Below are 23,187 nucleotides of genomic sequence, written 5' to 3'. Positions count from 1 at the left end.
GAATACATGTATTACAAGAATTAATAAAAGACTATCACACTCTTACAACTTCATCATTATTTTTGCACCATAATATTACAACAACCAACAAATAGAACCAGTTGACATAATTCAAAATAGCTGATTAATTGTCACCAACAAATCTTATATTTCATAATGAACTGCCCTACACAAATTTCTCTAATTAATGAATTAACCTCAATATATAATGAAAAGAAAATAATGGAAAAATATTAGCTTTGTCACTTTTGTGGCAGAGTGGAAAGAGAGAATAAAATGAAAAATATAAATGAACCATCAAGTAAGACACTTTTCTATTCATCAGCAACAGTCTAGGTAGACCCAGCTGGCATTCTAGAGAGAGAGAGAGGAACCGTGGGGAACATATATATAATGTATAGCTGAAAACTGAGGACAAGCTAAAAAGGTAGGGACATCTAAGGCTATAAAAAAACGTAGGAGGAGAGATCTAATAATACTAGTACGTAGGCGTAGAGAGAGAGAGAGAGAGAGAGAGAGAGAGAGAGAGAAAGAAGGTTATTATTTAATAAGTAATGATAGAGAAATGTCTCTGCATGAGGTATCTTGTCTATATATTGTCTCTTTCTATAACGTATCTACGTATGTGTACGTGAATGTCCCGTGGCTCGCTGCCAATTTTATTAGCTAGATTTATGTTGATTTCCTTCTGCTCCCATATCTATCTCAATTTTCACTGCCCCACCCCTAATGTCCGTACGCATTCTCTACTCACATACACCTATTAAAATTTACATCATTTTTTTTTCAATTCAGTTTCCTTCTCGTGTTCCCAGGTAATTACAAATCATGAATAATATCTCATAGGTCATTGTCCCTGAACACTATATCTTCTAGTAGTACTACTAGCTGATACAAAATTTATGTCACAAGGGGGCATTTCATTTTTGTTTGAAAATTACCGAGTCTCTCTTGTTTAAATTGAAAGCTTTCCAACAACTCATTGTTTGTATCAATTAATATCCTCTCATAATATAAAGAACGTGTACTTGTGATCAAAATTTCAGGCAAATTTAATTACTTAACAGGTGTATAATAAACACCGAAGAGAGAAAACGTATATGTAAAATGTTCTTTTAAAAGTAGCCCTTTGTTAAAAGTCTGTATATGTAAAAAAAATGTTCTTTTAAAAGTAACCGTTGAATTATCATTTGCTAAATGTCTGTGTCAAGAAATCGATTTTAGGAAAGAAAAAAATATTGTAGAATAGGGCCGGGTTGAAAGAGGTAGACTAGATTGATGGGTGATTTAAAATGTGCAGAGGGGAGGATTTGAGAGAAGTTTAAGCATTTACATTAAAGGAAGAAAAGTCCAAAAAAAAAAAAAAATACTAACAAAAAGAGATAAAGGGAGTAAATAGAAGTTAATAAAGCCACCCTTCGAAAGGGCACGCAAATTAAGAAACGTAATTTCACTTCACTGCAAAGTGTTTACTGCTTAGATTCTCTCTCTGTCTGAGTCAAAGGGGTCCCCACTTCTTTGACTTTTCTTGCGGTGCACCTGGTCACTGTACACCCTGGTATCTTCCCAGACTTATTAACGTACGTACTGTTATCTGTATGAACACCGATATTTTGTTGCCCTGCCAGAGGGAGCATCATCATCCCCTGCTGCGCCTCCCCACCGCAACATCTATCACTCACGCCTTGCTGCTGATTATTCGCACCAGCCCCTTTGAACGTAAGCGTAACCATACTTTTTACCAATGCTGAATATATTAATTAACTTTGGTGACAATGATAGATGATCATATATGGAATGTAGTCTACACGTGTTTCAATTGCTCTTTTCAAATATAAAAATATAAATCTGACGCCAGTTGTATTTTTCCTTTTTTTTAACCAAAATCTTGCTCAAGAAATAAGATAATACATACATGTAAATCTTATGTATATATACACTGCAGTAATAGGAATAGCTAGCTAGTAACGTAGTACTATCTTAAAGAATAAGTTATTTGTTTACTTGTACAGATATTATTATGCTTGCTTGCCAAAGTTTTCAAATAGTTAGTCCGTTTGATTTACGAAACCTAATTTTTAGAGATAAATTCTTCAGGCTTTTTGGTATTTCCAATTTTAAAAATCCAAGTGCTAGATCATGATGAACAAGGTCTGGAATATCACAATTATTAACCCGTGTGCCATCCAAACGTTGTATGAAAAATATATAATAAACAAATAATAAAACAACTTCATGGTCAACCTTCTAATCTTTTCTTCTTCACTTTCTCAGAGAAAGCGTCCAAAAGAGTTCATAAGTAAAATTTAAAGCAACATAAAACAATTTTAAATCCCACATTGATAAGTGTAGCTTTCCAACTTCTTGCACCAAAACCAAACTAAGTTTATAGCCAGGATACTTCTACCAACCTACTTACTTAAAGAGCCATTTTCTACACAAAATCTTGTTTGGAAATTCATTCACTAGACTTCCGCGCTACTCATTCCAAAGCGCAAATATGGGAGCATGCTGTTGAACCAGACCAATATTTCCACCATTGGCATTCTGATCGTACTTATTACCACTAGTACTACTACCATGCATAAAATAAGCATGAGCAAATTCGCTGGCACCTCCTTCGCCAAACTCACTACTATTTGGTCCGAAAGAGCATTTTGGGCTCTGCGGATTCGATGAGTTCCGACCATTCAAACCCACAAACGTGTTGTTATTGGTCTCTGAATTAATCTCCCGCGGCTGGTGATGACGATCATCCATATTGGGAGGAGTACTATTACTCCACACCATGTCAACAAGTTCGTCCGAGGCCTCGCAGCTGCTTTCTATGGCCAAAAGTGGCTGCGGTGAAGACGTTGAAGATACACGAGAGTTGAAGTCGTTGTTGAGAGTCGCCACTGCAACGGAAAGATCTTTTGGAGAGTTGCGTTTGGCCAGGTCACTCGCGATGAGCTTGGAGCTTGAGCAAATTCTCTTAACGTCGTATCGGCTTATGTCAAAGTTGGTTACTGCGCTTGTGCCCCTGAACTTTATGGCTGCAATGTCGTAGGCCTCGGCTGCTTCCTCTTGTGTGCCTATTTGACCAAATACATCAATATTCTTACGTACTGTTCGTTATATATAAGATCATTAAATTAACGACTTTAAAAGATAACCAAGTTCCAAATATTATTTCAAGTAGTCCTTAATTTCAACCACAATTTATATGGGAGCTTTCATGGTAAAAACTGTTAAGAATATATATATTTTTTTAATTTAAGACATGTGAGGCTCAAATTATTTTTTTCCATAAAGGAAATGAAGTATATCAAGATCGCAACAACAAAAAAAACAGTATTTTTTTTAGGATAAAACTTACTAAACGTTCCAAGGTATAAATCCTTGTTTCCAGCAACTCGTCCGATCCTAGCTTGCCACCTTCCATGTTGATGGTGTCTGACAGGACAAAAAGAAACCGGCCATTAAAGAAATGAGAAAGAAAAAAAGATAAACATGTACGACCGATGGTGACCTAATTTTACTAATTTGGCATGTCCAATATATACCCAACATTGTTCGTATATTATTGCCTTAGAGATATATTATTAATAATAGAATTTTAAAAAAGGCTGCAAATGCAATAATATATAATGGGAGTTCTCCATTATTAAAGTTGGCTTTCTGCCATACCTTGTCACTCCTCTGTACATAGAAGCTCCTCTTGAAAAGCCACTACTTTTCCTGTTTAGATTGTTACAATAATAATGTAAAAGTAAAAAAGGTCAAACTTATCATTAAGAAAAACGGCAAAAACAAAATTTATGGTGGACATAAGGTACTACATATATGTTTGTGAATTAAATGTATGTAAATTAAAAAGGCAGTAGTATATGTATATATATGCTATATATTATGAGTGTTGCTATTTGGCACCTTAAGGTGCCCAATAACACATGAGGTGTCACTTTATGATTGGTTAGCGATATTCCATAATCCTTATTAAATTCAAATAAGTAGAACCCGATATTGGATTGCACAAATAACAGGATGCCACGTGGTGTTGCGCACAAGCAGTGGCCCTTAGCAATCCTCATTTATTATATACCTTCTCAAGTTGGCTACGAATTCTTGTCTTGTCATATTAGTCATCTCCTCCAGCTCCTTTTCGTAAGTGCTTAACTGAGAATTAATAAAGTCAATTAACAGCCAGATAGGATGAGTTGCTCAGTAATAATGGTTTAACTTTATCACACGTAAAAAAAGGCATGTAAAAGCTGAGATTGCTACTTGCATTGAAACACCCAACAAAAACTTACAGGGAAATTTATATGAGTTGTTGGTCCCCAGTACTTGAGAGCAGCCAAGTCATAGGCCTTTGCTGCCTTTTCCTCCTTATCATAACCACCTGATTAATAGATACTTTAACGTTAGGGTATGAAAATTTTAAAAACAAAATCTTGCACACCTTTCGATGCTTTATGAAACATATATAATATATATAAATATTATTTCTTAAATGATTTTAGCGTAAAAATTAAAGTACGAGAAATTAATAAATAAAAAAAGAAGCAAACATCCAAATAGATATGGCCAAACAAAGGAATGAGAATTTATCAGCTTTCACCTACCAAGGTAAACTGAAGTTTTTGATCAAGTGAAACAAGTCGTTCCCCCAAAGGTATGCATGACAAAGTAACAAACAGTTAGCACAATATTATTCCTTAGCAAACAAAAAAAAATGTAATGAGCGTTGTTTTAGTTCAACCTTTGATTCAAGATTCTTGAACAAATAAATAGAATTTTTCCTCGTTAAGTAAACTGGCCAAAATATATATATATTTTTTAAAAATGAGACTTTAGATGACTTAATCTCACCTTGTCTTCCTTTCCTTGTTTGCCCTTCTTTTCTACAGCTATTATCCCACAAATGAGCCTCGTATCTCCCAGTCCATCTATGCCTATATAATCACGAAATGATTTACGTACATATTAATGGTTATTTAATGAATATATTTAACAAACCTCAAAACCCAAGATTCTAAATTTTCATCCTAAAATAGTAAAATATGAAAGTGTTCTCTTTTTTTATTTTTAAAGAAAAAAAAGTCACTGTTACCTCGTAACTCCGCGGTACTGAGAAGTTCTCTGCCCGAAAGTATCAATGGATTTTCGAGGAACAGGTTCTTTAGACTTTCCGCCTGACCTTTTCCGGCCACCATCTACCGCTGCCACGGTAGCCACTTGCAATGACGAAACTTCCCCAACACCGTTCTGCGAGCTTGGACTCATCGTAAGAGAAAGAGTCTGAAAGTTACCACCGCCGTCGGCCTCCGACGTTGTTTTTTCAGACGCGTTAGTATAAGGCAGCGTTTGGCTCAGCCAAGATTTGTACATGACATTATCACTATAATGAGCATAAGACTGGATTAAGTTTGAAGGGTTTGTGGGATTTTCTATAGCTAGTTCCATCTCGACCCCATTACTACTATTAGGGTTGAAACTCGAACCCAGATCAACTTTGATTTCGGACATGGATTCTGGGTTTTGGTCATGATGATCTTGGTTTTGGCAGTAGACTTTGGATTCGTCTTGGTGAGAGCTCGAGTAACAACACCCCAAGAAATCTTCAAGCTTCGGACCCTGATCTTCCTCGTTCGGATTTTCGTATCGCCAATCTTAAATAAATAAATAAGCATACACACATGCAGTTAAATATCTATATTTATAAACCCCATTCAAAAAATATATAGGTATATTAGATTTTCAACATGGAGGGTCTTATATTGGTATATATATATATATGTATGTGTTATTTGTGGGGTGGGAGGAATACTATACCTTGAGCGGGAACACAAAGAGATCCATCAGAGCGCAAGGGCATGACAGACATAGAATGATGATGAGGATGAGTAAAGCCATCTCCATGGACGTTTTGGTCTTCTTCTCTCCCATTTTGAAACTCTTCATGGATTCGCAGGTGAGGAGTCAAAGAAAAACCTAACCAATTACTCATGATGATGTTGCTGCTGTTGTTATTATTTTCAATCTTTCTCTTTCGTTCTTTGTCTTTCTCTTTCTCTCTCTGAGTTTGGTTTTTTTTTTTGGTGTTTGGAGCTCAAACTTCGAAGCTGGTAATGGTGGTGGGGATATGGAGGTGCTTTTACTTGTATTTTTCTTTGTTGTTGTTTTTTCCTTTATAAATTTTTTATTTATAGTTCAGTATCGAAGGAGTAGTACTCGTCATGCAAGCCTCATTTTGTTGTGGACCCGCCATGAGAGTGGGTGTGATGATCTGGTGGTCTGGCTAATGCATTTATTTTTATTTTATGCAAAAACCCTAAAAAAGGATTTTTACAAAATTACAAAGTGCCCTCTCGTCTTTATTTCTCAGCTCTCTGTTGCAGTTTTTGTATTTTAAAAAATATATGTACATATTGGGCTTTGTGCCCTTTTTTTCTCTCTCTTTACATTTTCTTCTCAGATTTTTGCAGAGATATGGCCACGACACATAGCATGGTCTGTGGATGACAATATAAAAAATAAAAGTGAAAATGATAATATAAAACCGACTGAAGAGAATAAGCCAAATATGGTACGAGCTTTGGTCAAATTTTGGGGATGAAGTTTGGCCTTTTGAAATTTGGTGTACTTGTCATTCTCATACCTAGCCAGGGAACACGAGCTTTTGCCCTTAATTCACATGACTAGCATATACTACTGAAAAATGTGTATTATATTTTATGATATGATGATGCCCTTTCCTTTTCTTTTGTTTTTTGTTTTTTTTGGTTTTGCTCAGATTTTACTGCCAGCAATTTGGAAATTCTAATTTAATTCTTTTGTTTGGTTTCTCTGATTCATTGAAAGAATACGAAACAAACAGTGATGAACTATTCACATCTAATGCCTGTTCAATTTTTATACGAAAGAGCTGAATGATTATATTTAACATATTTCACCTCCTACATAGATGGTAGATAATTATTTGAACCACATGTTCAAAACTTCACCTTTTTTTCTTCCATATATATGTAGCTGTAGTAACCCCTTAAGAATAAGTGTTACAAAAAAGTAGGTGATTAATATAAATATAGGATATTAATGCATCAAAATTCCTTTTTACTATTGAAAAATCTTCGGTGACCATTTATGTCTACTCAAAATATCTTCGTGCCAACCAGAGTTACTTGGTTCGGTTTGTTATATATGCGACATTGAATTATACTTGATACGAACAAAATTTTAGATAATAAATGATTGAAAAAAAAAAATCTCATAATATTTCATTTCAAATAATAGATCTTTCCAAAAAAAAAAAAAATCACACATACAATAACTTACAGTGAATCAACCAAAGGAGCCGACCTCCAAAACGAGAAGTAGGCAGCTCCGGGTAACAATCATTGCCAGAACAAATAAGACAAATCTAAATAAAAACAGCAGCCAAATCAAATTAAAATTGCAAAATTCCAGCGAAAATTAAGATTAAAAACCAAACTCAAAATTAACCTCTCATATTTTAACTCAAGATTTAAAAATCAACCCAATTTTTTAGTATATTAATCAACCAAATTCGAATTTGCATTAAGAAATCGAAAACAATTGCGATGTAAAAAAAAATTCTCCCGAATAATTACAATTTGTCCACAATTAAATATTTTAATTTTATTTTAGAACAAGATCGAGAGCCAAAAATTAGTTGATGTAGTTGCAAATAGCAACACATAATTATTTATTAGTTGATTTAGTTTTCATTTATAAATGAAACCACACTATAAAACAAACTAATATATTTGATGAAGGTGATAATGTAGATGTGGTAACTTTTATATACTTGTGCTAAATATATTGAAGTTGATGAAAAATAATTCAAATATACATATTGATAAAATATAATTATCAACCAAAACAACAAAATTTTAAATATTAGTCGTTGACGTGGTTGACGCTTTCATAACAAGACAAAATCAATGAGCTAGTAAACTGGATCATTGAAAATATAAACTTATTAATATAGTATTATCAATGAAAAAATAACATTTTAAAAGGAAAAAAATGGGGTTGTAAAAATTAAAAATAAAACAAAAAAACTTTAAAAAGTAGTATATCAATGAAAAAATAACATTTTAAAAGGAAAAAAATGGGGTTGTAAAAATTAAAAATAATACAAAAAAACTTTAAAAAGTAGTAATGGTAGTAAATACATTATTTTTAAAAGAAATTATATTATAAATATTTTAGTATTAAATTAGTATTATTTTAAATGCAAAATATGGTGACAAAGAAGTGATGACTTGATATCATTTTGTTATATATTAATATAATCTATCCTTTCATTTTAGTTAAAAATTATAAATATTTTTTAAGTCTAATAATGACATAGAAATATCACAAATAATAAAAAAAATTAGATAATCATAATTAATATTAAATATTAAGATTCTATTCATATTATTTTGCTGTTTTTGATGCCTGTTGGATTCCTTATTTACAATACTAAAACTTCATTATTATTTTTTAGTGAAATATAATTGATAAAAAAAATACTTGTATTTTGAAAAATTATAAATCACAATAAATAGTAACCTCCACCTTATCTACGCGTTTGATTCATTGGAATAAACTTTGGAATGGAAAGCCAAATCCTACAAAGAGGTCATTCCATTGTTTGGTTTGGTTCATTGGAAAGAGAATTATTATTCCTATGGAATTACAATTCTAATGTTTCAAAGGAATTCTTATTCTAACCCTCTACCATTTGAATAAGCCTTCCATTCCCAAACTGTTAAAAAAAGTTATTGTTTTACCCTTCTTAGTTTAATAGTGTTATTCAATCATATATAAATCTTTTTCTAAATGTAAGAATATTTTTGTCAAATAATGGTACTTCTATTAACAAACTTTTTCTTCGTCTTATCATCCCCTGTCTAATTACACCTCTAATAAAATTTAAAAATTGAAAGTTTGAAAAATTCACACACTTTTATTTGGTACAAAATGACCCTTTTATAAATAAATTGAAGAAAAAAAAACAAAATCTTTCTACACTTTAAATTTATTAAAATAATAATTTTTTTGGATACATCTCCATATTAAAAAAAATTGTAAAATATAATTTTTATTCCCCTAAACATAAAATAAGAACAAAAAATATTAAAATAAAATATAAATATGCCTTATAAAAAATTAATAAATTACAACATGTTTGTCTTTCCTATTTGTAAAAGTATATATAATTAATTTTATATACTTATCATTTAGTTAATATGTTGAAAGTATGTGAAGATGTATAGTTTTATTGTTAAATAAATAGTGAGGATATTTGTGTAAATTTATAACCAAGATATATTTTATAAAATTAATTAATTAAAGAGTTTAGAGAGAAAAAAGAGGAGTATGAATAGTAGCACCCATAAAATAATTTTGATTTCAGTATGCATTTCAAAAGCAAACTAAAAAACAATAGAGCATATATAATTTTTATTATCCATTCAAATTTCATTCATTTATTTTTGTCATCACCTTTTGAGAAGTTTACATAAATATAAAAAAAATAAACATAGTTTTCATGTTTTTCAATAATTATAGAAAATATGGTATGATTTAAAAAAAAAAAATGACAGTTCCATACAAAATAAAAAATAGATTACCATAAACATAATTATACAAAACTCTCTCTTACTTTCTCAATCTCTCATCTCCCCCCACGACATCTCTCAATCTTTTCTGCTTTCTTTCTCTTTCCTCCATCACTTGGTTCCATCATCTCACCCATCCGTCGGCGACGCCACCTCCACCCCTCTAGTTCTTCTTCTTTTGATTAGAATATTACCATAATTGATTATTTTTATTCATATCTGATTTTTTTTTTCGGACCTAGCTGTAACCAATTATGATAAAATAAAATTATATTTTTTTTATTTTTTCTTTTCACACATCACTAGGTAATCAGGTACCATTGCAACTGGTTCTATTTCTTTTTTCAAATCTAGCTATAAACAGTTCCAATAACGATCAATTTATATTTTTTTTGCTTAGAACTATTTTTTTTTTCACAACAGGCTAAGTAAACATATACCATCACGATAGATTTAGTTTTTTTTGTCCTATTTTGAGATCTATTTTTCTGTCATAGTTAAGTAACAAGTTACAATCACATTACTAAAAAAAATATTATTTTAATGATAGTAACCGGTTACCACCATATCACTAAAAAACATAAAAAAAAAAAAAATTGACAATAGTAACTAGTTACTATCAGATACATTTTTAAAAAAACTTATTTGACAAAAATGTGGTAAAAAAAATTAATATTTCCAAAATATGGGGAAAAATCTCATAAAAATGCACAAAGTTGAAAACCCTGTATTTATCAAACATAACGAAAAAAAAATCATACTTCATGTAATCTCCTCTTACCATTTTAATTTTATTCCATTCAACAAAATATCACGAAAGGATTAGGTGGTAATTGCCAGATTTTATAAAGATAATTTATAATAATTGACCAAAAACAATAACATCAAGAAGCTAATGTCATTCTTTTAAATTTTTGTACAGAAGTAATCCTTTTATAACAAATGACATCTCCTTTTTTAGAATAATATTTAATAGATGTCTCTTACTTTTAAGTTAGAGAAAAATAGTATTTTTTCAAATTTTTATTTTTATTATATATTTATTTTTCCAATTTTCTCTTTTCTATAATTTTTTTTATTTAGAAGTGTATGACTTTAATATAGTGGTATATGTATATTAGTTTTGTTCAGGTAGTTTTTATTTTAAAGTTAGATTGATTTTTTTTAAAATATTTTATGGGCTATTGGTATATTATTTTCCAACTAATGTATATGTTTTTTGTAATATGATATATCGTTGTTTTGACGTTGATATTTAGTTTCTATATTGTTATACATAATAGTAGTATATAATTTTGTATCATGGTATATACATTTTAATGGTAGTATAATTTTGTTAGCATAACATAATCATTTTTTAGTAATAATTTTGTAAGTTTTGTTGGTATATTATTTTTCAACTCATTGTATGTATTTTATGATATGATATATCATTGTATTTTAGATAATATTTAGGTTCCATCTTTGTTATATGTAATGGTGGTATATAATCTTGTTAGCATATGGTATATACATTTTTTTAGAAATCATTTTTTAAGTGTTGTTGGTAAATTCTTTTCCAACTCAGTATATATATTTTTTGTGGTATGCTATATCATTTTTTTTTGTAGATGATATTTAATTTTTATTTATTTTTTTTATATATAATGATGGTATATAATTTTGTTAGCATTGTATATACAATTTAATAGTGGTATATAATTTTTTTAGCATTATATATACATTTTATTAAAGGTGTTATATAATTTTGTTAACATGTTATATATATTTTGAGTAATTTTTTTTTTTCATTTTTTAAGTGTTGGTATATTATTTTCCAACTCAGTATATATGTTTTTTTTTGTGGTATGATATATTATTTTATTTAGATGGTATTTAGCTTATATCTTGTCATATATAAATCTGTTAGCATGGTATATATATTTTTTGAGTAATAATATACTGATTTTATTTTTTCTAAACAAATTTATAGTGTATATTGATTTTTTTCTTATGGTATATAAAATACTATGGTACATATGGTATATATGTTTAATAGCATGATATATTTATTTGTTGTACTATGATATATCAAATTAATATATCATGCTAGTAAACTTATATATCGTAATTTTTTCAAAATAAAATAAAAACAAAATCAATTAATATAAAATAACAATAATGAAATTTGATATATTATAGCATAAACAATACATACGCCATGTTAACAATAGTTAAAAAACACATGTAATATTTATATAATATTAATCATACAATGTTGATATACCATCCCACAAAAATATATATATATACTCTATTAGAAAAATGATATACTAACAACCTATAAAAAACGAAAAAAAATCAAAATAAATTTAAAATAAAAACTAATTAACCAAAACTAATATACATATACCATAATATTAAAATATTTAGAATGAAATAGTATCAATGTAATTTACTAAAGGACATATACAGTAATATGTAATATTAAGAATGTGGTTAGGATATTTTACTATAAAATTAAAAGAATGGACTTTTAATTACTTTCACACGTCATTAAATGTTGTTTTGCACCAATCCCCTTTAATAAATAACTAGAGATTTTTACATAAAATACTTAATTTCGCTAAAAAATTACATTTTTACGATATATAATTTTTTTCAATTTTACGGTTTTAAGGAAATTTGTACATTTTTACGGTTTGGTCTGTTTTTTTGTGTTATTTTCAAGTTCTTTAAAAAATAAAATTTCTTTTATTTTTTGTTAATATTTAGTTGTTTTGATATATATTGTTTTAAGTTTATTTTGGGTTGGTGTAATGAGTTGTTTTTAAATTGCTTTTTAGTTGTGTGTCTTAAGTTATGAAACTTTGAAAATTGTATTTTTTGTTTATATTAGTGTAATTATTAAACTTTGCAAATTGTATTTTTGAAAATTTGAGTACATATTTTTTAAGAAAAAAAATAAGGAGGAGTACAAAAGTGAAAGAAACTAAAACTAAATGTCTTTAAGAAAAACTTCCAAATAACTATGTTAGGCCCAACTTTAGCGAATGAATGGATTAGGTTGAAAGGTAATGTAGAGAGCTGCTTTAGGCCTGCTTTAGGCCCAACTATTGTTTATGAATGGCCCAACGTGTATATATGCGGACAGTTTTCTAACAACTTTTTCAAACGCATTTAAATCGTTATTTAAAAAAAAAAAAGTAAATTAAATTAGGAAAAAAAATTCCAATTCAAAGGATGACTTATATATTGGTTGATACAACTGAAGTGCAAATAAATTTGATCACAAATATTGTAAATAGATAACACGGAATCGTAATAAATAAAGAGATACCAAGTTTTTTAAATTTATTTTAGCACGTTAATCTAGAAGTAGTAATTTGTTGCTCAATGACTAACTAGGTTACCCACATAGAAAGATTTGTAACCTAGTTGGAGATTTCTTGTAAGCAACATGGATAAAAACAGTAGTTGTTGAATTAATTTTTTTATTTAAAATAATACTTCCACAGAAAGGGAAAAAAATACGAATTAGAAATATAGCTTATTGAAAGAATAAAATTAAAATAATATATTTCTAATTCAAGGTCATGAAAACAAGTGTTAGAAAAATATCATAGTTTTAAAACTTAATTTGACAAATAATTTATACTAAAAATGCGCTTAGAATGATTCAAAAAGTATGTCATATCTGTAATTATGTTAAAATAATGTACCTAGATGTAACTTTTTCTTATAAAAAAAAAGTTTGTAATATAAATAGGGAATTTTTAAAAAATATGGCTTTTTAGCCATCAATGTGTAAAAATATGGTAGTTAAACTTTCTTTAATTTGTATGAAAAAATTGAATTAGCAAAAACTTAGTTTATGGGAAAACTAATCCCATATTGGAAATCAAAATTAATAAAAAAAATAAGCAAAATGAGGGGTACTATAGTAATTAACATAGGCAAAACTCTTTCAGCCAAGTCACATTTTCTCTTTCATTTTGCCCTAGTCGCCTCACCTTCTCCACCATAGCCAAAACTCCTCCACTCGGCTTCCTCACCATCTCCACCGTCATCTCCGGCCACCCACCCTCACCACCTGCCAAGAACACCCCAGCCGCACTTCCATGAAACCCAGCCACTCCTCCACTCAAAAATTGAAACCCAAAGCTATTTCTATTTCTCTCTCTCTTCCTGAAAACGCAAAGCTCGAAAAGAAATATCTGAAACCCTAGCTTTCGATTATTTCGATTTTGATACTTTGTTTGGGTTGCTTGTTGTGATCGAAACGTCAAATTCTATGTGATCTGAGAAGTTTGTGAGAAGTGTGTTTGGAGGAGTGGAGAGCGAAGAGTGAGTAGTGTCATTGTGATTGTTCACAGTCTGCCATTGGATCATTGATGAAGCGGTTCAGACGATGCCAGAGGATCCTCATCCTTTCTCTGCTTTTCCTCTCTGTTTTAGCTCCCTTAGTTTTCGTCTCCCATAGGTGGAAGAATCTCGCTTTCGTTGGTATTGATTTTTTGTTTTGTTTTTTTTATATATGTATATATTTATATTTATGATTGAATATTCTTCTACGCCATGCATTTCTATCTCTTTTATAGATATTCATATTTATGTATTGATTTGTGCATTTGATAACTTGCTTTGGAGGACAGAAATAGTTTATTGAAGATTTAGCGACTATCGTATGAATCTTTCTCCCTTAATCTCAGTTTTTGTCTTCAATAATATGATATTACTCTATTCGATTGCTCATCGAAATGAGAGAAATAGAAAAATGGATTTCAGATTTCTGAATTGATGATATTTTAGTACAAGCAAATTTTAAGTCCTTGTTTAAACTCATAGGAATTTCGTTTTGTTGCTTATTGGTATAAACTATTATGAAATGAAAGTTTTCAACCCCGTTTTTTAGTTTTTCTTTCATTACATTCTAGCTACTAAATACTATGTTAGTATTGTAATTTCGTAGTAGATGCCTATTTTTTGTTTTTCTTTTTGGTGAAGTTGAACTAGAAGATGGGTTTATTATTTTTTCTTTGGTGTAGAAATATAGAAGAGATGATTTGAGACTGAAAGCTATTCAACAAGTAGAATTAAAATTCATTAGTTTGAACTCAATGTGATTCAAATCTTTTTCTTTTCTTTTCTTTTTTAACTGCTTTGAATTTGGTATACTTTTTTGTAACAGGAAGGTGGCGAAGGCTTGAAAGAGCCACTCCTAGTTGTTTATAAGGATAAGGATTAGAATTCTACAGCTAGTTACATTTCATCCGAAGATATTCGTGATTTGGAGAGGTCTATAATCAATGGGGACACGATAAATGCTGTGGATAATAGAAACGGTTGGTACTCAGTCTGATGTGTATTATTTCTTTGTATGCGACTTTTATCTTTGTCATTTTTTTTACTGTCGGTCTGCTGCATTCATATAGTAGAAAGGAATAATGAGAAAGAAGAAAGAGATGAACAAGTTCATTAGAGAGGGATATCGAACGTGTTTCAAGAAAAGGTCTGCATTTAAGAAAATTCAACGTGACACAAACTTATTTAGCTTATGTGAAACAGTTTTGACATGGTTGATTCTGGTGCATGTTGTGGTTTGCATGGATGTACTGGTGGTGGTCGGAGGCGAGGAAGAAGGGTGGCGCTTGGGCTGAGTGCGATTTGTGGTGCTCGGAGCTGCGCAAAACGACGAGGATGGCTAGGTTTGCGACGGGGTTTTGCGCGCAGGGGATGGGGGTTTCTAGTAGTGGTCGGAGGCGCAGGAGGAGGTTGGTTCGTGGTCAGATTTGTTTTATTTTTTTCCTGTCTTTACATCTATGGTAACTAGTTACCTTCACGTTCTTTGTTAGTATATTTTAGGAGGTAACTGGTTACCTTCACATTCTAATGTGTGTGTATATTTCTGGATTCTATATGGTAACTGGTTACCTAGGTTACTAGGTTACCTAGGTTACTAAATCATACTTACTCTTCTTTTTTTTTATCCTTCAAATGCGATGTTTCTTTTCATTTCTAATATGAGTGACTCATCACCCCTCTTATGGTAATTGGTTACCCCTCTTATGGCAGTAAGTTACTAATCTCACTGTAACTGGTTACCCCTCCTGATACATGTTATTTAACCTCTAGTACTATTTTTTACATAAATGTGAAAAATCAAACAAGTAACTGGTTACCCCTCTAGATTAATGTTATTTAATCTAGCTGTAGGATTTTTTTGTACATAACTTTGAAAAGTCAATTAAGTAACTAGTTACTTTACCCAGATTTTGAAAAAAAAATGTTTACAATAAATAAAAATAATAATAAACCCAATTCATATTAAAAAAAAAATTGCAAAACAACCATGGAAAAATTTAATATAAAAATAGTTATATAAAATTAATATAAAAAAAATCAAATAAGCTAAAAAAAATAATCAAATTACAAACATATCCTTCCAAATTAAGAAAACTTGATTAAGAGTGAAAATATGGCATAAACAAACTTTTATACAAAAATATGAGAAGCTAAACCCATAAAAGTGAAATTAAAAAAAAAAAAAAAGCCATATAATAACTTTTCTTGAAAAAAACACATATTTTTGCACCATCTATTAACAATCCCATATAACATGTAATTTTCACACATAAATATCATTTACATGTATATGAACATCATCACTGAGCAAATGAGCAAACAAGGCCCATGGAGAAATAAACCCATAAATTTAGATGGAGAAAATTGCATTTGTGAAAAAAAATATGGCTTTCTTGAAAAAAAAAATTTATGGCTCTTTGTTAGGACTAGTTTTGGTATGGTTTTATGACATGTTTTAAGAGGCAATTTTAATCTTTTATTTGGTTCTGTGCGATATTATGCCGGTTTTTATTGTGTTTTCAGGATTTAGTGTGGTTATGAAGGAAAAAGTTTGAAATTGAAGGAAAATTTCTTAATTCTTGAAGAGAAGGTGTTAAACGGGCTAAGGAATGGAAGTTAGTGAAATCGGGGGTCAAATTGAAGATTTGGTGAAAAAATGCAATTTGAGCCGCAGCTCTATGCACTAGCGTCGCGGCCCTGAGAGTTACAGAGAAGGCAGCAATTAAAAGGCAATTTAAGCCGCGGCTCTATCAATTGGGGCCGCGGCGCTACTTGAAGTCAGAGAGGAAATGTTGATCGCGAATTGCACTTGAGCCGCGGCTCTATTGAGCAGCGCTGCGGCGCCAGTCCGTACGGAAGCCGAAGTTAGGGCATTTTTCAAGGGCAATTTTGTCCTTTCGCACGTAATTAATTAGGGATTATAAAAGCTTTCTTAATGACGTTTTTAGAAGAGATTAACCTAGGAGACGGCTGAAGGCACATTGTAGTGGATTGCAAGCGGAATTGAAGAATTCATCATAGTTTTCTTCTTTTCTACTTTGAATTTCTGTATTTTGGATGCTTTTTATTTCTTCTATGGTTATTATGGATTTGATCATGAACTAAACTAATTTTCTAGGGTGTTAATGGATTCTCCTGAACCTTTATTTTAAATTAATGCAAGTTTTATAATTTCAATTTTATCTTGTGATTTATTCAATTCGAACCTAATGCTTGTGAATGATTGATCACCATTAACATGAAATATATGATTTTGATTCGAAATCTGAGAAGTGAGAATTGAATATGCTATAATTGAATAAACATAGATTTCATATTAGGACGAGAGTACCTGTGTGGTCTGTGTAGTTTTAGGGTTGTTAATCTTAATGCCTATTTTATGTTTATTTATCACAGAGATGTAGAAAATTTGCATAAGATTGAGACTTATATATCCTAGTACGAATATAAGTTATTATTGTTGACCTACTATCACAAGAGAATAATTGAATAGTAAGATTTGTGTTAATAAGAATTAAAGAGGATGGTTGATGAAATTGATTGCCCTAGTTTTTAATCCATTAAATTTTCTTAACGTTATTTATTTTCAGTTCTTGAAGTTAATTTTAGATTTTTGTTTTACAATTTTAGTTAATTCTTGTGACTTAATTATTGTTAGCCAAATAGATATAGGAATTAAGTTTTGGTACTTAGTATACAGTCCTCGTGGGAACGATCTCACTTACTCTTTATTACTTGTTACGATTACGTGCACTTGTGTATCGAATTTACACAACAAGTTTTTGGCGCCGTTGTTGGGGACTGTTTTTTATATATTTAAAAAAAAAGAATTACAAAAAATAAATAAATTTTTTTTATATTTTTTAATTGTCCAAAAATTAAGTGGTGGTATTTTTTTTATTTGTTGAAAAAAAAAAATTAAGAAAGAAAGTGAATGAATAATTAATAAGTTGGAATTGATTATTATAATACCCATTTTGAATAATTATTTAAGTGATATATTTTTTTATTCAAATAAATAAATTAACCATTGGATTATGATCTTGAAGTAGAAAAAATAATTATTAATTGGATATAATATATATTATAAGACACTTATGTAAATGTACATACACACAATACAAATGGGCAAAGTTGGCCTGGATTAAAGTGAGGCAGACCCACAATTATTGGCCTTTAGCTCAAAGGAGTCCCAATTTATAAACTTTTAATTAAAGTGTATATATAAAATTAAAATTTTATTTTATTAATTTTTAAAAAATCATTAAAACAAAATATTATGGTACCTGAATAAAATTTTGCTGGGCCCATAAATATGAGGACCGGCTTTGAGTATGGGAGCTTATATCTCTCAAAGATATCCACATCTAGGAAATGACAATGAAATAAGTTAGTGCCTTTACTATTATTTCACACATCGACAAATTAATTGTGGAAAAGTGTAATTTATGAATCTGGCATATCATTTAACTACTTAGTATTTAATGAATGTCTCCTTTATGCTACTCATTAATTTTTTCACACTCAAAATTTAAAACCTTATTCTATATAAAAAATTGTATTTCTCTTTCAAAATTACCATGTGTATTAAGAGTGAATCTAAAATAAGATGAACATTATTTGGAGGTGAATTAAGTTCCATGTTCTTTTTTTTTTTTTTTTTTAAATATGGGATGATCTTCTAATTGTTATTATAGAATAATTTGTCTAACCTCTTCATCACTGTTCCTATCACGAGGTTAATTTACTCATAGGTATAGACAAAGCCAAGGGTATTCTTGCAGCTTTAATTACCTAAGAAAGATATAAAGCAATAAATCATAAATAATAATCAGTGCAATAATGACCAATCCGAATGACTCCTTGTGCAATCACTATATGTACATATCATTTATAGACAAAACTTCTATATATAAATATACTAGCTTTTATCTCCTAGCCTCTTAGATATCTAATTTGAATTTCCTAATTCTGTGCCTAAACTTTCTGGTGTGAATACCTCTTTTGTTTACATTATTCATGTGATCACATGCAAATTGTTAATATATACATCATGCTTGATCGATCGTGACTATAAAACAGTACTAATTTTATACCTATAATATACATATACATATACATATATAGAGCCACAACATGACAAATTTCTTTCTACCTTATATGAGACCTCTTACTTTGGGCAATATATCCGATTGTTTTTATCCCACCATTGACTATTAAATAACTAATTGAACCTGCTTTTTCAGACCAAATTGCACGCTTTTACACAACTTTTTCTTTGCTATAGTCTTTCACTGATAATTAAAGAATTAGTTTAAGCTAATGGATAGTGTATGCGCACCAAGAATATATATATGTGTACCGTTAATAATTAATAATAACACTATAGTCTACATGAATATAACTATGCTCAGCCTTTGAGTTAGTGTACACGCACATATTTATATATATATATATATGTATGCATTGAGAGAAAGAGATAGAGAGAAGAGAGAGACCAATACATAGGTTGTTGTACAATAAATTAACTTTATGGCAGTGATCTCTCATTTCTCAATCATGATGTTCTCTCTCTCCCGTCATTCATGTCTTTTTGCTTTCATAGCAGCCCTCGCGCAATTATGATATCAGTGGTAGTTGATCATATATATAGCTAAGCTAATCACTTATAAGATCCTCTCCACCAAATAAACTTATCAGATTAATTATATAATAATTAAGTAGAGAGGGGTTTTCCAAGACTTGAGAAATTCTCTCTCTCTCTCTCTCTCTCTCTTCATTCATAATTTTCATGACTGTAGTAGTCCAGGAGGAAGTGAACCCACGTATGGCTCCTGCGAGAAACGTAGTCCAGTCGATTTCGAAGCCAATTGAAGAACATAACAACTGTGATCAATCGACCAAAAAGGAGATCAACAAGGGAGCATGGACCGCAGAGGAAGATAAAAAACTAGCTGAGGTTATTGCACTTCATGGTGCAAAAAAGTGGAAAACCATTGCAGCCATAGCAGGTATATATATATATATATATATCTATATGTTATAACTTCAAACTGGTTCAAAACCCTTTTCAATTAATGAGTAGTTTTCCATTTTGGTTCCTTGGCAGGCCTCAATCGGTGTGGTAAGAGTTGCAGGCTCAGATGGTTGAATTACCTGAGGCCCAACATTAAGAGAGGCAACATATCTGATCAAGAAGAGGATTTGATCCTTAGGCTACACAAACTTTTAGGCAACAGGTTATTACTGTTTTTACATACTTGTTATACATTACGTACGTACGTACATATATATAGTGTAATTAAGAGTATATGTATTGTACTAATTGATATGATGTGTGGGTTACATTTAATTGATTAGGTGGTCATTAATAGCGGGGAGATTGCCTGGTCGAACGGACAATGAGATCAAGAACTACTGGAATTCTCATTTGTGCAAGAAAATAAACCAGAGGGAGAAGAAACAAAAAGTTTCAACTAGTTCTTCAAATAATACTATAAGACCAAAAGTAGCTAGGTATGAGAAGGCTGATGCACAGGTCAAAGAAATGAAAACAATTTCTGAGAAAGTAATAATTAGAGATGAAGATTCAAACATGACTGCCCACTTTGATGTTGATGATTTCTTTGACTTTTCGAATGAGGGATCTCTCAATTTGGAGTGGATGAACACGTTCCTTCAGCTCGAGAAGGCTAATTAATAATAAGCAACTCTTTCTTAGCTTTGAGATAATTAATAAGTTGGCGTTTCTTCAGCTCGAGAAGGCTAATTAATAATAAGCAACTCTTTCTTAGCTTTGAGATAATTAATAAGTTGGGGGATTATCTATGTATAATATATGATTATCTATAGAGGTAGCTGGCCTATTTTTTTGTTTTTTGTTCTTTTTTCCTTTTCTTTTCCTTTCTCCCCAACACTTTAGCTTCTATTAGAATTCGTGCAATCAGTGGTGTAAATGATGAATAAAATAATGCATACATTTTTTTAAAGTGAAATTAATAATGATGCATATTTTGAACATAATTAAACTATATTATATATCGTGTCTTTTTTTTTTTGAGAAATAGTGTAGCTCATGTTTAACCGGTGAGGTTAAAAAATGATAAGGACGCCACGTGTCGATATTATAAAAGATGAAAAAAATACCTGTCTCCTCTGATCTTCTATTAGTACTGCACATTCAATAGCAGTACTATATTACTATTTATTGTGTATAAAAACAAAAGTAAAGGCAAAAGTTCGTATATATAGCGCTAGTCAGAGATAAAACTTAAGAACATTGGTATTTATCACGTGGGAATTATTTTCGCCATTCACGTGGTGATCAGGGAATGGTTTGGACCTTGTTTTTTCGACCTTGTTTTTTCATGATGATTTGGCTCTTCGAATTGTAATTTGTGTACATGTCCCCTGGGTCGGGTTAAAACTTAAAGCGGACGGTGGAGAATTTTTTAAAAAAAAAAATCGGATATTTGCGTCGGTATACTCAAGTGATTCCAAATCATACACAAGTGATTCCAAATCATTTCAAATCATACACAAGTGCCTATTTTATTTTATTAAACGCAAAAGTATTTAAATTTAATATTTACTTGCATTATTAGTACTGACAATGTAAATAAAAATTAACTCCGAGTAATTTTACCGTAAAAAAAACTTAAGTACTTAAGTGCAAATTTAAATAATTTAAGTACTTTACTTACAAATATTATTTTTTTATTAACTTTTATTATAAATTTATAAATTCATAATGTCAATTAGAATAACAAATTATTAAAATCAAAAGGAAGATCTCCAATTTTTTTTTATTTCTTATTTTAAAAGATATGATAAAAATGATTTTTTATTTTTATTTTTTAAGATAAATAAAATTAAAATTTAACTTTGTTTTAAATAAAAAATGATATATTTCTTTTGATTTTAATGGTTTGTTATTCTATTTGAGATTATAAATTTATAAGTTTATAAAAAAAAAATATTTTTTTCTAGTTACAACCGACCTACCATGTCATTTAAAAAATTATTAAAGATATATTCTAAATTATTTTATAATTTTTTTATTTTAAATTATAAATACTATTAAATTAGTTTATTTTATTTATTTATAAAAATTAAATTAAAATTTTTAATTACAAATAATTAATTGATGTATTCATTTATTTATACTTAAAAAATTATAATATATGTCATATCATTAATAAATATATATATCTTTTATATTTATTTCATAGCCAAATAAATTGATATATTTTAAAATTCTAATAATGTAAAAATAAATTAGAGTATCTTTAATAATATATTTTTATAATAATATGGTATGTCTGTTTCCACATACCTGACTTACTATGTCACATGATAGGTCGATTGTCACACCTACCATGTCACGTGAGAAGTTATCTATCACACATCCGACCTACCATCTCATTTAAAAAATTATTAAAGAGATAATCTAAATTATTTTATAAAGTTTTTTTTTTATTTTAAATTATAAAAACTATTAAATTAAAACATGGTAGGTTGTTTTACACATAACCGACCTACTTTGTCTTCTACAAGCATAGGAGGTCGGTTCACATAGAACTGACCTACCATGGCCATATACTAGGTCGGTTCCCGCGCAAGCGATCTCTCATGCTTACATTTGACATATATGATAGATTGGTTCAGTGTAAACTGACCTATGAATATGTGTTAAGTCGATTTAAGCAAAATCAACCTTACGTAACTGATGACTGAGGCCAAATTGTAATAGTGTTCTTTTCCAACCTATCTCTATGTTTTTTGTTTCACTTATATATTAAAAATTATATAACTATTTTTTGGTTGCTCCTAACTAAATTTCCACACTCCAAAGTTATATTAATTATGGAGCGTTTGGTATGTAGCTAACAAGCATGAGAATATATAGTAATCTTTAAATATTGGACAAATAGGTCTCTTGTCCCATCACTTTTGCAAGAAGTTCTCATTTACCCATATCACTGGTTTCTATGTCTTTTTGCGCCATAATTTACAAATGTAGTTGTAATTTGCCCGATTTCTCTATTCTAAAACTAAATCTACTACTTATTATGTAAATGGAGTAAAAACAAGAAACTATACATTGAATATACTATTTATAACTTTTTAATTAGTAATACACATATGAAAATGAAATTTTTAGGCATAAATACCTATTAAAAACAAGAAACTATATAGTGAATATACTATTTATAACTTTTTAATT

At 29.8% G+C, this 23,187-nt stretch overlaps 1 protein-coding gene and 1 pseudogene across 1 annotated transcript; one reads left to right on the top strand and one right to left on the bottom strand.

Annotated features, from left to right (window-relative positions):
* Positions 1 to 2,223: 2,223 nt before the first annotated feature.
* LOC133794537 (AP2-like ethylene-responsive transcription factor AIL1) lies at positions 2,224 to 6,376 on the bottom strand. The gene is made up of 9 exons (XM_062231822.1): positions 5,818 to 6,376; positions 5,096 to 5,654; positions 4,855 to 4,937; positions 4,608 to 4,616; positions 4,296 to 4,384; positions 4,085 to 4,158; positions 3,670 to 3,720; positions 3,359 to 3,435; positions 2,224 to 3,074 (listed from the first exon to the last, which is right to left on the bottom strand). Exons 1-9 carry the CDS (start codon positions 5,990 to 5,992, stop codon positions 2,479 to 2,481), a joined length of 1,713 nt encoding a protein of 570 aa, XP_062087806.1. The 5' UTR covers positions 5,993 to 6,376; the 3' UTR covers positions 2,224 to 2,478.
* Positions 6,377 to 19,452: 13,076 nt separating this feature from the next.
* Positions 19,453 to 21,110, top strand: LOC133794536 (transcription factor MYB114-like; annotated as a pseudogene).
* Positions 21,111 to 23,187: the final 2,077 nt, after the last annotated feature.

Source organism: Humulus lupulus, chromosome 8 (genome assembly GCF_963169125.1).
Source record: "Humulus lupulus chromosome 8, drHumLupu1.1, whole genome shotgun sequence".
In the NCBI taxonomy this organism is placed as follows: Eukaryota; Viridiplantae; Streptophyta; class Magnoliopsida; order Rosales; family Cannabaceae; genus Humulus; species Humulus lupulus.
This window is presented reverse-complemented; position numbering and strand designations above follow the sequence as displayed.

Excerpts from the sequence above, each read along its gene's own strand:
- LOC133794537 (XM_062231822.1), bottom strand. The coding sequence starts at position 5,992 with ATGAGTAATTGGTTAGGTTTTTCTTTGACTCCTCACCTGCGAATCCAT. Across the intron at positions 5,655-5,817 it reads TCTTTGTGTTCCCGCTCAAG|ATTGGCGATACGAAAATCCG; the intron begins GTATAGTATTCC and ends TATTTATTTAAG. Across the intron at positions 3,075-3,358 it reads TTTATACCTTGGAACGTTTA|GCACACAAGAGGAAGCAGCC; the intron begins GTAAGTTTTATC and ends TTGGTCAAATAG.